Source organism: Vicugna pacos, chromosome 15, assembly GCF_048564905.1.
Source record: "Vicugna pacos chromosome 15, VicPac4, whole genome shotgun sequence".
NCBI classification, from domain to species: domain Eukaryota; kingdom Metazoa; phylum Chordata; class Mammalia; order Artiodactyla; family Camelidae; genus Vicugna; species Vicugna pacos.
In genome coordinates, this window is record NC_133001.1 from 38,588,869 (window position 1) to 38,606,033 (window position 17,165).

General features: G+C 37.6%; 1 protein-coding gene across 2 annotated transcripts in view; it reads right to left on the reverse strand.

The window, feature by feature from the left end:
* The window catches only part of TTC27 (tetratricopeptide repeat domain 27), a 146,196-nt gene extending 129,031 nt beyond the window's left edge, over positions 1–17,165 (reverse strand). The window contains exons 1-5 of one of the 2 annotated variants that reach the window (XM_006197260.3): positions 16,838–17,165; positions 15,485–15,662; positions 13,347–13,476; positions 10,256–10,396; positions 6,113–6,215 (exon numbers count right to left, since the gene is read on the reverse strand). In XM_006197260.3, coding sequence (XP_006197322.1) covers positions 6,113–6,215; positions 10,256–10,396; positions 13,347–13,476; positions 15,485–15,662; positions 16,838–16,937 — 652 coding nt within the window. In that variant the 5' untranslated portion in view covers positions 16,938–17,165. The remainder of the gene's footprint in view (positions 1–6,112; positions 6,216–10,255; positions 10,397–13,346; positions 13,477–15,484; positions 15,663–16,837) is intronic. The other variant, XM_072937936.1, reaches the window with a different exon arrangement.

The window sequence follows — 17,165 nt, forward strand, 5'->3', positions numbered from 1 at the left end:
TGGTTATATAGGAAAATGTCTTCGTAGGAAAAACACCCTAAAATATGCAAGAGTGATGGGGCATCAAGTCAGCAACTTATTCTTAAATGATTTCAGAAAGAGAAAAAGTCCTTTGTACCATATTTGCAATTTTTCTAAAGGTTTATGTTTTTTAAAAAAACAGTCCAAAATATTAGCAATTAAAGAAAAACAACTAAGAACATACCATGCCTTTCCTACGAAATTAAAATTTAATGCTATCACATAGCCCTGGTTGATGAGAATGAGTTCTTGTTTACAAAAGAATTCTCGGGGAAAAAACAAAAAGAAGAAATGACTGAATTATAAAATCACTAGATAAGTACTTAAGGTTAATAGACAGATTGCACTCTCAGAGCCAAATGCAGCCCAGTCGCCTAGGTAAAATGCCAACCAAATGGCAACTTCATAAGACCCTGAACAGTTGGATGGAGGGTGTCCATCATAAGCCATGAAGACCAGGGAGACACACACACAGACAGGAAAGGGCCGGCCAACTCTAACTCACTTCCTCTAAAAAAAAATCCTCTTCTCCCTGAACTCCATCTTCCCAAGCTCGTTTCCTAATGTTGCCCCCTCTGATTTTTCCATCCTTTTCCTGCCTCTTTCCCCATTTCAACTATTTCTTCCATCTTATAATTTTAATCAGAATCTACTGAGTTATTATGTATCTCTGGAATTGTGCTAGGTCCTACAGAAAAGTTCAAGCCCTACTCTTCCCTAAAAAGGAGATGGGGGAGAAGCAGCAGGGAGAGAAGACACATGTGGCCAGGGGCTGCTACACTGGACAGCACAACTCTAGCTAGCAGTTGCAAGTGACAGAATAGAAGGTTTTTTTAATTACCAAAAGGAAGTAATTTGTAACCGACCTAAACAATGGAATGGGCTCCCTCTCAAAGTAATCTCAAGAAAGCCCAAGGAAAGAGGAGATAACTTTTCTGGACACAATTTTCCAACAGACTCCAGCATTAGGATGAGTGGGAAGCTGGCCTACAAAGAATCACATTATTTTACACCTGGAAAGGATTCAAAGATCATCTTTACACAGAAGGAAACCTTGATTGGAAGTCAGACAAGTTCCCTAAAGTCATGCAGGGTGTCAGAGGCAGAGCAGAGACTGAAAGTCAGATCTTAAAACACTATGTTCTGTTACCTATCTTGATTGGGACAATTTCACAAGTGTATACATATGTAAAATGTCACCAATTGTACACTTTAAATATGAGTCTTACTGCAGGTTAACTACACTTCAAAAAAGCACACAGACCCACTACTATACTTCCCTATGCCAAGTTTTCAGTTCTATCTCATAGAGTTGTTGTAAGGAATAAACTAGTTAACATATTTAAAGACTTAGAACAGTGCTTGGTATAGAGTAAGCACTCCTGAAATGTAAACCGCATTATCACTATTAAGATGTTAGGATTCTGCCCTAATGATCAGTTTGGAGAAATGTAATGAAAAGAAGACTGAGCAGGATTTGGGGTCAGAAACTCCAGATCATAGTTCTTGTTCTTGGACAATCTCTTTGAGTCTCAATTCTCTGTAAAATAAGTGAGTTAGCTGCACAAGATAATCTCTAAAGGGGCTTTCCAAACTAAAGATTTCAGACATGGACTAGGATCAGAGTTGTAGGAATGGAAAAGAAGGATGCATATAGAACCCTTAGGGAAGAATTGATAAGATTTAAGAACTGGCTAGATATGCAGAATGATGGAAAACTATGAACACAAAGGTTTGAGCTTTGGATAACTCAAGTTTAAATAAAAAAAGCATGTTGACCCAACAGACATTTACTTATTATTTTAATAAATTAGTAGGTTCTACATGGAAATGAATATTCATGACCTTCTGGACCAAAATGTCAAAGAGTACATTTAAAATGTATGATAAAACCAAAATCTCTTCTCATGAGGTTTTTTTAATGCTATATTAAAGTGAAATCCCTATAGATTCATATGGATAACTATAATAAGTATATTTAGTATATTTAATGACATTGATTCCAAAGTATTGAATTGATTTAAAAAAATCAATGCATACATCAGTCACCAAGAAACTATCTCTTGAAGAACTATTTCAATGTGGAAACCATCTAAGCCTAGAGTCACAGAGCTGCCTGTAGATGTTACAGTGGAATCTCGGACAAAGCATTTTAACCTGTTTTCTCTTAAACAGTGACTTCTTCATAAGCCCATCTTCAAATATCAAAACCTCAGTATTACATCTCATGCACTAAATGGAACATGTTTTCAGTACCAGATGCCACAATAAATGACTGTATGTCCTTAACCAGTCTTCAGAGAATCATGGTTTCATTAGTATGATATTCAAGAGTGCTTTAAAGTGCACTGAGGAGCAGACTTTTCAAGATTCTAATTCACTCTTTTCATAGATGTGATCAGTCCACCAAAGTTATGCTGACATTCTGATGGGCTCTATTCCACTACACTGCACTGATGTAACATTCCTGGACGAAAACATAAAGATCACAGTTGCTTATGTTTCGTAGACTGAAAAAAAAATCTTGCCAACTTTTTGATGATCCTTCAAGGGCAACATTTCAAATATAATATTCTTCTCTGGATAGTGAGCAATATTTCAGTTGTAACTGACTGCCTGGTCAACATTTGGGTCAAATCCCAGAACATTTTTAAAAATAAAATTGTTTATGAAATGTTGCAGTTTAAGGCTATCTGCAGACTTATTTAGACATAGCCAGAATGGACCAATTTATGACTAGATAAAATGAAAAATGTCGTTAATTAGCCTAGAACAGCAACATAAAAAATTCTTAGTTGCAAGGCATAGCAAATGATATGCTGAAATACACTGCAGAAAAGAACTGAGACCACTTGGGGAATGAGTCACATTTTCCAGATATCCTAGTTAACCATTTCTGTTTAGGAACTAAATTCTACCTCTTGGAATTCTCTCTAAAACACGTCATATGGTTCCTATCTCTTAAAATTGTACATAAAGAAGGGGTTTTTTTCTTTTCTTAATACTTAAGGGTCATCATTATGAATACTAGTCACTGAGATGTGGTAAAGGTGTAGCCATAAATGTAGATTTATGTAATATAGGATAAAGAGAAGAAATATGGCTTTGCCTAAAGCAATTGCATCAACCTTGATTTCCTTTACAAAAAAAGAAAGAAAAACTCCCAATGACACCTTGTTTTTGGTTCATTTACCAATTTTCTCTAAGAGTATAATGAAACATAGAAAACAATATAATATGCTACATAGCATAACGTAATGACCTTTTTACAAAGTTAAATAGTGGGCTGAATCCTGATGCCATCTCCTTGCAAATGCTTTCACTATATTCTGGAAAAATCAACTTATTTTCCCATTAATATCAGTAACATTCAACTCATTCCTGGCTTTTAAAATTTCACCCAGTTTTGATTTGCAGACACACACTACTATATATAAAACAGATAAACAACAAGGTCCTACTGTACAGCACAGGGAACTATACTCAATAGCATGTAGTAACCGATAATGAAAAAGTATATAGATATATGTGTGTATAACTGAATCACCACGCTGTACACCAGAGACTAACACAACATTGTAAATGGGCTGTATTTCAATTAAAAAATCAAATGAAATAAGTAATGGTAAAACACACACACACACACACACACACACACACACACACACACACACAAACTTGACCCAGTTTCATGAACTAGTAGCTTATCCCAACTCCTCCTTCTCCCTTGCACTGTTTGTTTATGGAATGTATCTCACTTCATTTTAAAAATATGAGATGGCATGAATGGGGGAAGATTTAGTCTACACATTTTTCATGTTACTAAAAATAGAAAGTAGACAATGATGTCTGCTAAATTGGGCATCAGGTCTTAATTTTCTCCAAGTCTCACCTCATATTTCACTTTGAAGAGAACTCCACACCTAGGCGATGCCATTATGAGAAGATTCAAGGTCTCATATGGTATCTGGGTAGGATTAATTTTTTCATAACTTCTGCAATATTTCGCTTTTTGAAAAACTCTTGTATAGAAGTTAACTCTGATAAAAACTGCTATCGAGATCAAGGCTAAATAAAGGGAGTTCTGCAACTTCTCCCTTAAAAAGTGAATGTAGAAAAGGCTCAATAAATGTTGGCTATCACTATTCAACAAATATGTAATATTTATTATTTTCTAGGCACTTTGCTAAGCAGAAACAAGTGAAAAGTCAGCCCTCAAGGAGCTCAAAACCTAGAGAGTTGCTACAGTCCTAATGAAAATATAGGAAAATACAGATGGTTCAATAGCCTAAATATGCTCATAAAAGTCTTTTGTAATCCAAAAAGCATTAAGCTAAAGACTTTTGCAGGAAAAAGAAATATTGCTTTTTGGGGGAGGGTCTAGCTCAGTGGTGGAGCACATGCTTAGCATGCACTAGGTCCTGGGTTCAATCCCCAGTACCTCCATTAAAAAACACATATATACATATATGTAGTTTTTCAGTTCTGTTACTTCATTGTATCATTGTAGATGTACTGAAATATCACTGCATAGAAAAGCAAACTAACATTTAATAAAGCAATCTGCTACCATATGTCAGATTTAAATCTCATAGCAGAACAAATATTCTTTTACATATACAAGGTTTAAGCTCACAACATATATATATATATTTATGTACAAATCTGATCTAATAAACCCTTGCTTGTTCCACAGCCATACATTATCTAAAATCCTGAACAAATATAAACTAAGTCCAGGTATAAACAACAGAAATGAATCAATTATACTGACTGAATAATATTTTCCTTACTTATTCATTTTAAATCATGCATAGATGTTCATTTTATCTAAGATTAACATGTGTATATGTATTTCTGTCTTAGATCAAAATAAAACTTGAGAAACTAGTTTCTAGCTTAGTAATATATTACTGCACAAATTAATGTCCTGTCTAGTGTATTGTGACCTAGCTTGTTACTATACAGATGTATCTTCAAAGGAAACAGACTCTAGAAACGTACAGGAGCTTCAAGTACACACCCCTCCCCACACACACACACACCCCCACACACGAGCTACCTTACACCTTCATGCGTGTGCTTCCTCAATCAAGCGCAGATCACTGCTTCTCCACCCACAGTGATGCTAACCACCCCCCAACCCTATACACACATGTGCACACATATACACAATGACTCCATACTCCCACCATGTGAAAGCAACACAGCCTTTGGAAACAGGTACACCTAACATCAGATCCCTTCTCTGAAACTCAGAAGTTCATTTCCAAATCTAAGTTCATTTGTGTTCTGTATTCCTTCACTGCAAAAGAACTTGTTTTTGTTTTGTTTGGCAACTTTTCCCAGAAATAGTCATTCTGAAATCCCAGGGAAATCGAAGTATCCAAGCTTTCTTCCCTTTCTCAAAATGCTTCCCTAAAAAACATAAGGGGTATCTGCAGCAAAGGCATTTTACATGGGTGTGTGGTTTATGATTATTTGGCAAATTTTACTTTTATATTCTAGGCACAATTCTATATGTACATTATATATTACAGTAAAAAATAAAACAAAATGCAAACATGCCTCTCTACCCAATGTCCTCCTCAGTAAAATGTATTTTCTACCAAAAGTTAAAAAAAATCTGAATCCTTTCTTCATGTACTCAATAGGGTATAAGATAATTTCCTATTCTGCATGTAACAATTTACTCCAGTTCAAATTAGTTACGAATTTGTTTTAATAAAGGGAGTTTACATTTGTTTCTAATGAGGCTTCTTGTATTCAAGAACAGAGAAAATACTTAAATACCTTCAAGTAATCTGTGATAAAATCATGGTGACCTGCATAGAACAAATCACTCTTTTTAAGTAGGTAATATAAATAACAGTGATTGCCTTTTTAAAAATTTAAAGACAAAAAAGAAATCCTATAATCTGACATCCTAATCATTTGTGATATTCCAAATCCAGAAAGAATGGAGAAAAAAAGAAACCACCTCAAACAAAAAGTTACAATCAGCTGTCAAGGAATAAATTTAAAAGGAATGTCTCAGCTAAGAAAATAGAAAGGCGCTACATGATCGCAGCAAACAAAACCTGCTACATACCCTGACCAACACAGTCTTCCGCAAGGGCAAAAAGCTTAGGAGAACGTTCCTCAAGCAACTGCTGGTGAATATTCACACATCTCAAAGTCCACCACGGCAAGCTCTAGAAAAGAAAAATACCCAGCTGAAATAAAAGGACCTTTGGGAAAAAAAATTTTACATTAATTCAAATCAATTTTTAGAATTCTTTTTTACACTTGTGAGATCAAATTTTTTCTTCAATAAACTTACCTATCAATGCTATGACATCAGAAATAAAATCCAAGGTCACTGCTTGTGTCTTCCCCAGGAATAACACCTCTCCTCTGTCCTTTCAAAGCCTTTATTTGTAGCCAGCTGGGATTCCTGATACCATTTTGAACTTAACATTTCCTCCTCTCAGATGTTGATGCAATCATCCCACTCTGCTGTGGCACTCTACCAGCACCATAATCCAACACCAACAATTCCAGGAGGCCTCTCACAAGAAACTCCTGTGGGATGTTTTTTTCCCTCTTCTCACCTTCCAGCACTTTCTCTGTACCTCCCCTTTGCAAACACATTTCATCGTATTCGTGTATGTCATCCCTAGCCTGCAATGTTGTCTGCCATCCATCCGACAAGATGAGAAACCCAGTCTTACTCATCTCTGTATCCTCGAAGCAATGCATGTTGTGCAAACTACAAGGTAAGAAATATCTCACATTCAGATATTGCCTACACTGGGAAGATCTTGTCCACACCCCCTTCCATGAAGCCTTCTCCCACCAGGAGGGCACACACTGGTCTCTCACTTTTCTGAACTTGTACACTGTGCCTAGAAGTTAGCACCACACCAGAGAGCTCTTGGTTTTCAGGTGTGTCACTACCTGGTCCGTATATTTCTGAGGGTAGAGACTGCATTTTATACATTGTTTTAACTACTGCACAGACTGAGAACACAATAGCTTTTTCTCTGATGTTTATTCTTACTTATCAACACATCCTTATTTAAAAAAATAATAAACCCAACAACAACGACAACAGGCCAATACAGAAGGATACACCTTGAAGATACAAGTCTCTTCTGCCTCAGCACCATCCTCCTTCCCCAGAAAAATCCAAGACAGAGGTTGGTATTCTTCTGGATCTTCGTCCATGCACATGCATGTGTGTGTGCAAGTAATAGTACTGAATATTTTTGATAGGCTCATTAAAGTACAAAGTATGATCATGCATTAAATCACCTAAATTAATTACAACTAAGTTACTTTGAATTCTATTACACGAAGGTATGAGAAATTAATTGTCCTGTTTTTTACAAAAGCAATACCCACTAATAGGAGATCATGCTTAATCATCAAAAGCATTTTCTTTTCTTTTTCACTTGAACTTAATTTCTCCATCTGATTAAGGGGTAAAATTGCCTGCCTCCCTTCTAAACTGCTACACAACGATGCAATCACAAGTGAATTTTGACTCTATGACAAAAGCCTTTCTAATTATTAACGCTGTTTCCTCAGTCTATGTAAGGAAAGGTAGAATTATCTAATAGAAAGATGTTTTGCATCATTTTAATTTAATTCTCTGAGGCGTTGCCTCATTTTCATTCTTTTCCTATCACTCGGCTAATGAAGTCAGTCTACATTTCAATTAGCTGTCCCCTATCTGCTGTCAGCAGTGAGTGAGTCAGAGTTGGCAGCATACTCTTCCCTTTTCTAGACATGGGAATTTAGACAGAGCCGGTCAGAGAGACTACCCTTTTAAGAGAACATACACAGAAGATGCTCAACTCTTAAAAACCAGACCTATAAACTAACTCCTAACCCCAAATCTTCTACGGGAGAAGGGCAAGTGTGACACAGATAAAGAAAGCTCAGTCTATTTTCTACTAGAAAATAAAAGTGCCTTGTTCTATTCGCCAAGAATTGCTTAATAGAAAATTTGAGGCATTAATAAAAAAGGAACTTGAAGCCTTGCTTTAGACAGTTCCTAGATTCTGTCTCCTGATTACAGCACTTAATACAGAACGCTCCGATTGAGAAGTCACACAAGTCAGTAACCTCCCAGAAGGCAGGGAGCTTAATGTACTCAAAAGAAACTCAATAAATGTTTGCCGAGTTATTCCACTATATAAGTAGGGAAACTGATATTCAGAGAAATTCACTAGCCTAAGGTGACACAGTTGGTAAGTGGCTAAGCCAGACAAATTCTGGCCTGATTCCAAAGCCAAGACTATTTTCATTCAACATTTACATTATTACCAATACTAGTCTATACACTTCACAGGTTAGGGGGTAGGGGACAATCATCTTCCTGATACATTCCTTAGGAGTCAGTCTATTCAAAATTAATTTAAAAGGTTAAGATTAACTTGGATAAGTGTGTGACACTTCTTTATCATTTTATTCTCATTTATCAAAGAAGTCTTTTTTTTCTTACTTAATTTTATTTTTTTCAAAGAAGTCACTTTTAATCATCATCATATTGAGAATGATATATTAAAGACCCAAAGGGAAAAAAAAAAGTAACGTTTCAACTGAAAGACAAGGTTTCAGCACAGAACGATCTCTGCATGCTGATGTAGAACAAGAAAATAGGATTTTAAGCAGATGTCGAAAGTTCTTAAGCATCTGCCAAGAAATTCAGGTAACTAATTTCTCCAACCCTACCAGGTATCACATCCACATCCAGTATTTAACATGTTTATTTGTTCTCCTGAGCTGTTGCTAGTACATGTACCTTTTCCCAAATGATGCTTAACGTACTTGCTGATGAAAGTTTTCCACGAACAAAACTTCAGACTGTATCGCTAACTCATTAATGACCATCAGTCTCACTAGAAAGAAAATAATCCATTTGGCAGCCTCATGCCTTGGTGATACTTTCTTAGAGACAAGTACTACTCAGTCTATAAGATTATTTAACTCAGATCAATTTGGAAAACATTTTTTCACTGAAGCTAACATCACTAAAAAAAAAATCAAGGATAAGGCCTTCTACCTGCTAGGATATATTGAAACCGATCCATTAAAAACACTTCTGGTACAACTGATTCCAAGCCCTCTGGCTCTCAGGAGAGTTGCCAAAAGAGGTATGATTCCCTTCTTACCTCTTCTGTGTCTAAACATACTGCTTAGGAAAGTAAGCCTTTATACGGTACAGATCAAGGCCAGTTTGCCCACAGAAATACTGTGTTCCTTAAACTTTTTCAGCTAACACTTGTAAATTAGGAGAGTTCACAAAACATTTAGATTCACTATTTCTGGAAATTTGAGGTCTTCAGGCCCAAGCTGCAGCCGTCAGAACAGGAGTCAGACAGCTACAGCCTGTGGGCCAAATCCAGCATGCCACCTGTCTACCTACAGCCTGAGAACCAAGAGTGGTGCTTACATTTTAAATCACTGCAAAACAAACAAATAAACAAACAAACAAACGGAAAATATTTTGTGGCATGTGAAAAGTATATGAAATGTAAATTTCGGTGTCCCTAAATAAAGCTTCATTGGTACACAGGCACACCCATTCATTTACATTCCACCCTCAGCTGCTCTCACAGTACAAGGCAGAGTTGAACAGTTAATTGCACAGAGCCTGCACACTGCACAGCCGACAATCTTCACTAATCCTCAAAGACTTTCCTTGCATCTCTCTTGTGGTTTCTGTCCCCTCCCACTGCGTACTAGCTTCTGTGAGTATGGGTGCTTTTCTCACTAATTTATATGGGCCCTAAAGACACCATATGACAGATATGCTCTTCTAAATCCAAACCACATCATGAAACAAAGTAGGATGTGAGCCAAGAAACAGTAACTAAGATGCACAGCAAGTGCTTTATTTCTGGCTATTACTCAGCATCCCTACAGGAATTTCATAAAAGACTCTGAAGGATGTTTTTAAACCTATGTGTATTATTCAGAGAATGAACATTTACACATGTGCACACATACATACAACACATATACAATCCTATTAAAGAGGCTTGGTGTCTCATTTTATATTAGATGAATCTCTGGAGGAGTGACAGTTTTTGCTTATTTTCATCAGATTTTAAAATTAAATATCTAAAGAAGACTTAGAAAACAAATATACCAAGACACTGTCAGCATCACATCTAAAGTTTGAGGCTAATCAGCACAAGAGACACACCTGAGTATGAATCTCCTGCTCCTTTTCTTCCCTTACCTGAATAGCTGTCAGTTTATGTCTTACAGTTACTAGGATAATTCGTGCTAACAACAGCAGTATGGGCTTCGAGGTCAGGCTGTAGATCGATTCACCATCTAGAACGAGCAGACTCAGAACAACTGCATCCAGTCCTCTGACCTGGAAAAAAAATTTGAAGCTAAAATGATATAACTTAACAAAATATTAATTTTTATGTATCTTACAAGATACATACTTTCCAGTTAATCAGCTTTGAAACAGGCACTGGCCTGTTACAGAGCAACTGGCACTGGACCAACACAGCATCATGAATGCTCTTAGCAATCTACAATTCCAGCCTGCCCTGACACATGGCCACCCATCCGCTCGCACTTTAGAGGAGCAGGGTAATCAAGAAAGCACTACTACTGAAGAGGCATGATGACTTCATAGATTTACATACAACAGAAAGTAATCAAAGTGATCACTTTGAGATGAGAAATATGACTACCTGTTTTAGCACAAATTTAGATTATTATCTTCTGAATGAAATCCCTGAAGATAAACAAATGATTTAACAGGACAACAAGTAACAAATTATACAAAGAGATTGTCCATGATATACTACTTGAGTAGCATTATCTCTGAAGATCAAAGCCAGGGGTTGGTTACTAAACCTCCTACTCTTCAACTCTAAGTTCTCTGGAAACAGCATCAGTAAGGCAAATAATAAATAAATGAGTGAATGCATGAATCAACAAATAAATAAATTTTTCTTCCTAGAGTTAACTTGCATCATCATCATTAAAAAATTAAATAGTTTTCTATCTCCTGCTTAGACAAAGCAGCCTCTGCCTAACGCTGTGCTGACTTCTAAATGTGCTTCCAGAGGTTTTGGGAAATGGCTCATTTCTAAAGAGGACTGATTAATTAAATTAAAACAGACAAAACAAAGGTTATATCTCCCTGAGGGAACAATTCCCCAGTCAAGAGAGCACAGACATATAAAAATATCTATCAGAACAGTGAAAAAAAAAGTCACTGGAAGCTTGAGATAAATTTAATGCAAAAAACCAGATTACTAGGAGATCAACTTTTGTGTGTAAGAGGTGACCTACTCAGACATGGACCCTCAGTGCTATTGTGCTGAGGCTGGTTAGCACCAGAGGCCGGAAAACTGCTAAAAGTGCCAATGCCGCAAGTCAGAGGCAGGGAAAATTAATTCGGCTTCGGTGCCTATACTCCATGACCATAAAGTATATTCACAAATATCTGTGCTTCACAAGAACTAAGAAACATAAATCAGCACAGGAGAATGACAGCTAGAAAATTCTGATGTGCCACTCCCTAGTTTAAAAACTTCAACTCCCTGTATCTTCCATATTCTCAGATTACTGGCAAAGCATATAAATTGAATAATCATCTCAAAAACAACCTGATATTACTCAGGAGAGCTGAACATGCATACACCCTAGAGCACAGCAACTCCACTCTCAGATACACGCACCACAGCAAAGCTTCCCCGTGCTGGGAAGGGTTTACAAGGGTGTCAAAATAATGATCCCCTCAGTCCTTGGGGTGCCCAACTACAGCCTGGGCACCAGAAGAAACAGCCTTCTCCACTTAGCGTACTACACCAAACAAACAGTACCCTTCTTAAGTAGGATGTGCTTGGAACTCTTGCAAGTGACTCCCATAGGATGCGTTCCCAACAGCATTGTACATAGTATATTGCAAAAAATGGAAATAACTCATCTGGCCATCAAGAGTAAAATGGATACATAAATTGTGGTATATTCATACAGTTGGAATACTATACAAGAGTAAAAAATGAGTAATTGTATAACTGCAAAAATATACCACTGAGCAAAAGCAAGTCACAGAAGAGACCAGCTCAAAGGCTCTCCCCAGTCCAGGCCCCCGATGGCCACTGTGATTGCAGAGGGACTAAACATCAGGGGAACGGCAGTCAGGAAGCCCTGCTCTACAACACTGATGTCGGAAGCCAGGGAACTGATTTAGCTGACCAGGGAAAGCCTAATCCTAAAAATGTAATGGGAAAGTACATCTCCAGGTAAGTGATGCATATGTTTTTAAGTGCCAAAATCTTAGGGATTTTATTTTAACCACTGTGGATGAAAATTTCTGTAAAATACAGATTAAATTCCCTTCTTAGACATAAGATACGGAAGAGCTTTTAACCTTTCAATAATGATTTAGGGCCAGCATTATGAATCTCAGTTTTTCTCTTACAATATAACATCATGACTCAGTAAACTGACATGCACAGAAGTAACTGTTACGGCTTCAGATTATGGCTGCCTCTGTGCTTCTATTTCTACCCACCAGTAATTGACTCTTATCTCTAACAACTCATTCTCTGTTCATTTGCTACTTCTAATTCTGAGAAACCTGGGAAGAGTAAACATGTGCCTTTAGCTGCATAAGCTCTGAGTGCTAAGGGGCCCTTTTTTCCAGGCTGAGTGACTGGTAGTTATGCTCCAGTTCTCTGGGGTGTCCGGGTAAACCAGTTACCATACCTCATTTTAGTAGCACGTCATACTCACCAGGCCCTGTGGATATGTTCTCAAACACTCTGGAGGAATTCAAACTGCACACTCTACTGATGACCTACCAATGCAGGTCAATAGTGTATCTTCACATACAGATAATAAGTCATTATTACCATGGAGCAACTCTGCACCAGACACTTTAAGGATATACAAATAAGTGTATTTGTTATATAAAGGAAACTGTCCCTGGGAATTGTTAAACACAGCAGCAAAACTTTCCCGAAACAAAATCAAACAGGTCTCCAGATTGGCTGCTTTGCCACAGCAGATCTTTATGTAACTGTGGTAACACATGCGGCTGCCTGCACTTTCACAAAAAGAGCAGCGATCAGAGCTCCACAGAGTGCAGACTGTCTGAAGAGGGGTCTGAGACCGACAATGGAACTTTTGGAGTTATGTGAAAATCTGATCCATGAATAAGCATTCTTAGTAGGTGTGATACAAGCTATAATGTCATGTTTCTTCCCTACCTACTATTAACTCCCATTTATAGAGAATTGTTCTTAAAGAATAAACAACACAATAATACCTATATTTGACATTTCCAAGAAGCATACCTCACTGAAGTGCTGGAACAAAACAGGTGGCAAAAAATCCTGAGGGTGTAAATCAAGAGGAGGTCCCGTCCAGTTACTCTGAACGAAAAGTTGCAAACTGCTCACACCAAGTAGGAATATCAGCTGTTGTCTGCATATAACAATAGTTAAAGAAAATTTAAGAAAGAACAGTTGAAGAAATAACCATGAAACACTAGCACCGTGTAACCACAAACATACTACTATTTCATTTCCATTTTATTAAAAAAAATGTAAGATATCCACCAACATTTATTGAGATTATCTCAGAGGATTACAAAAAAAATTCTGAAACCTACACAATTTAGGTCTGCAATGTCCAGTATTATCACCATGAACTACATACAGCTCTTATAAATTTAAATTAATTACAGTTAAATAAAATTCCAAATTCAGTCCCTCAGTCACACTGTCCACATTTCAAGTGCTCAACAGCCGAATGTGGTTATATAAAGTTGTTTTCAAATATTTTACTGATCGTGTACTACCAACTGGTAGAACAAAAAATATCCTAGAAGTTTCACTTGAACCTATTTTTTTTTTTCCAGTCCTACTTTGGCTTAAGATAGGAATGGGTAAGCTCATTCTGTAATGGTAGAGATCATAAATATTTTAGGCTTTGCAGGTCACATGTGTTTCGGTTTTTACAATCCTTTAAAAATGGAAGCATCACTCTTAGGCATTTTGGTCTTGACCCACCAGCCATAATTTGCTGACTCCTGGATTAAGACAAAAACAGGGAGGGATTCAACTCTAACAAATAATAGCCAGAGAACATAGACCTTCATGCTGAAGAAAAATGAAAAGCCGTCATCCCCTTCTCCCCATACCCACTAGGCCCTGCCTCAAAGGAAAGATTCTTTAAGGAAAAAAAATCGAACCTACAAGCCTATGGCAGCCAGAACATAACACTCTGGGTACAGCACAACTGAGGGCGGAACAAAGGATGAGCAGCAAACAGGTGAAAAAAGAGCCTGTTTGTAGTCAGAAGTTAGGCAACTTGGGGAAACGGGTGTGCGGAAGACCTTAAAGCCTTCATATAAGCGTCATAACTAAAACTCAAAATCCTTAAGGTGAACAGAGAATCCAGTTTAATTTCAAATACCTCAAAAGGAGGCAACTGAAATGTCTTTTCTCAGCTCTATGTGACAAGCTGGAATTCTGGTCTACTAGTAAGTAATGCATTTGTGTGTACGTGTGTGTTTTCACATGTACCACACAAAGCTAATGGCTATGATACTGCACACCCATCTGACAACAAAATAATAATCAAGAACGACATTGGAGGAATGTAAACTACTAGTAAACCAGAAAAACGAAAATGAACGATACTAATTTTTAAAGTAAAATAAAATGTCTATAGTAACATTCTTTTGTGGACTCCTTAGGGATACAGATTTTGTCTTATTTATCTTCACAACCTCAACACCTAGCCCAATACTTGACTGGTTGAAGAACTAAATGAAGCCATTCCCTAGAAATAATGGTAAAACAAAACTGCATGTGTTTTAAAGATAACAAAACTTGACGTGGTTGCCACAGATGGTAGAGGGAAAAAAAGATATATTAACAAACTTACAACAGTAAAATATAAGCCACTAAAAACTTAGATTACACTGCTGGTAACAATCTGTTATACTTAATCCTATAAAATTACATAAACGTCAATGGAAGAAGGTAACCCAAAGGTTCCATAATAAAAACATTAAAGATAACAATTCAAAACATAGTAAGAGTAGTTACGATTGTCACTCAGCAATCTAGAAATAGCAAAATGGCTAGTGCACACTCTCAAGTTAAAAGGAAATAAGGTCTGAAGTTTTGCCGATGACTAAAATCCATCAGACCTAACCATTTGGGAGTTTAGGTGGTTAACGGCTACCACCCAGTCATATGCCAGTGTTATATATGAAACTCATATCCTACAACACTTTACCTTTTTATTCTGGATGGTCCCCTGGAGAGAAGCTCTTACACAGATTATTCCGTCCATCATGAATACTGACTAAACCTAAAGCCAGGTTTTGAACAACTGCAAAAATCAGTGCCTTACACTCTCAAGGCACTATTAAATGAATTCAGGATCTGTTTCTCTATGAAAATTTCATATAAAATTCTACCTTTTGGTTTTGTCCAAATCTGTTGAGTAATCCAGAAATGTTACTATCTGCTTCTCTAGGTAGTTGTCAATCTTTTCTTCAGTTACCGTTGTTGAATTGAAAATATTTTGAGTCAATGAATTTAAGAATATGGCCTCACAGTTCCCTTCTAGAAGCAATTGCAGGAAAGATCCACTCTCTGTAATATAAAAACATTAAGCCAATAATCCAAAGAACAATTATTTTCATACTGTTAAGGGTGACACTATTATTATTTTAGTATGCCAAAAAATGTATATAATTAGAACCCTTTCTATACATTAATCACAAAACACTGAGCAAATTCCCAACATTATACACACACCATTTCTCCTGAAATCTGGAGCTCATCCATACCATGAGCAGCAAGGCAGATATTAGACCCAAAAATAATACTCATTAGCAAGTATCATCATCCTTCTGCAGGGAATTCAAAGGATTCCTACTGACAACAGAAAAGTTTCCTTAGTCAGAACGTTTCCTTTCACAATCTGGCTCCTCCTACTGCCACTGTACACCCTGATGAAAAGCTGGTTCACTTACTCTTCCACTGATATCCCAAAACACATGCCTGCCTCCACACTTTTACACTTGTGATTTCTCATGGGGAACTCTTCCACTTGTCAGTCTTACTCTTTAATCAAAAATCAGATCAAGATGGACTTTTTCCATAAGACTTTTCCAGACCCAGACTTTAGAAATTACCTCTCTCCCAAAGCACCTACTGTGTATACATACAAACATGGGTACGCGTGTGTGTACCCATATACACATATACAGGGCACTTATATACTGTCCTCAATTGTTATTTCTCTTATATGTTCAACCCAAATCCCACAACCAGATGTGCCTATACCCCACTAGTAAATAAATGTGCCTTTTAATTCTTTATTTCTCCGGTACATGTGCTTTGTTACAAGATTACATCTTTGCTGCCCCGTTTCAGCTTCTGTGCTTACCAGCTTTGTGGCCTTGAATAAATTACTTAACCAATCTGTACTTAAATGTCTTCATCTGCAAAATGAGAATAAAAGTAGTGTCTACCTTACATGTCTATTATAAAAATTAAATGACTGAATAAATGTTAAAGGAGTAGAAAAATGTTATTATTACTGAACTCGGGAGATGAGAAGTTTGGGGTAAAGACATGCAGAGAGCCTTAGGACCACGGCCCCCATGTCAAGGATGCAATAACTCAAAGCCTTAAGGAATCAGCTAGATTTTGGTAAGAAAAAAATAAAACCAGGAGGGATGAAAACTCAGCCGCCGACACCCCTTCTCCACACAGTCCCCACGCTGGCTTAAGTTCCTCCCTGGCAGGTGAACCCCTCTCACCCGAACCGGCGACTCCCTCCTGCTTCCACTGCTGCCGGTCAGTCTCAGTAGAGAAGCCCCTCAGAACTGCCAGCTCCGGGGTCCACAACACCCCAGACATCGCTGCAGCCAAAACAGGTTCCTACAAGGGTCACGCAGGCGTCAATAAAAAACAGTGAAAGGAGGAGTCTCCAATGACGCCGTAGACTAGTGGCGACAGTTCCTGTGAGTACAGCAACAGCCCTAGAACCCCATGTGAGGACACCGGCAGAAGAAGGCGGCCATGACGGCAACGCGGGGAACCCTGGGAAACACACGCACACTCTCTGGCGCCGCTTCCGCCTAGGAG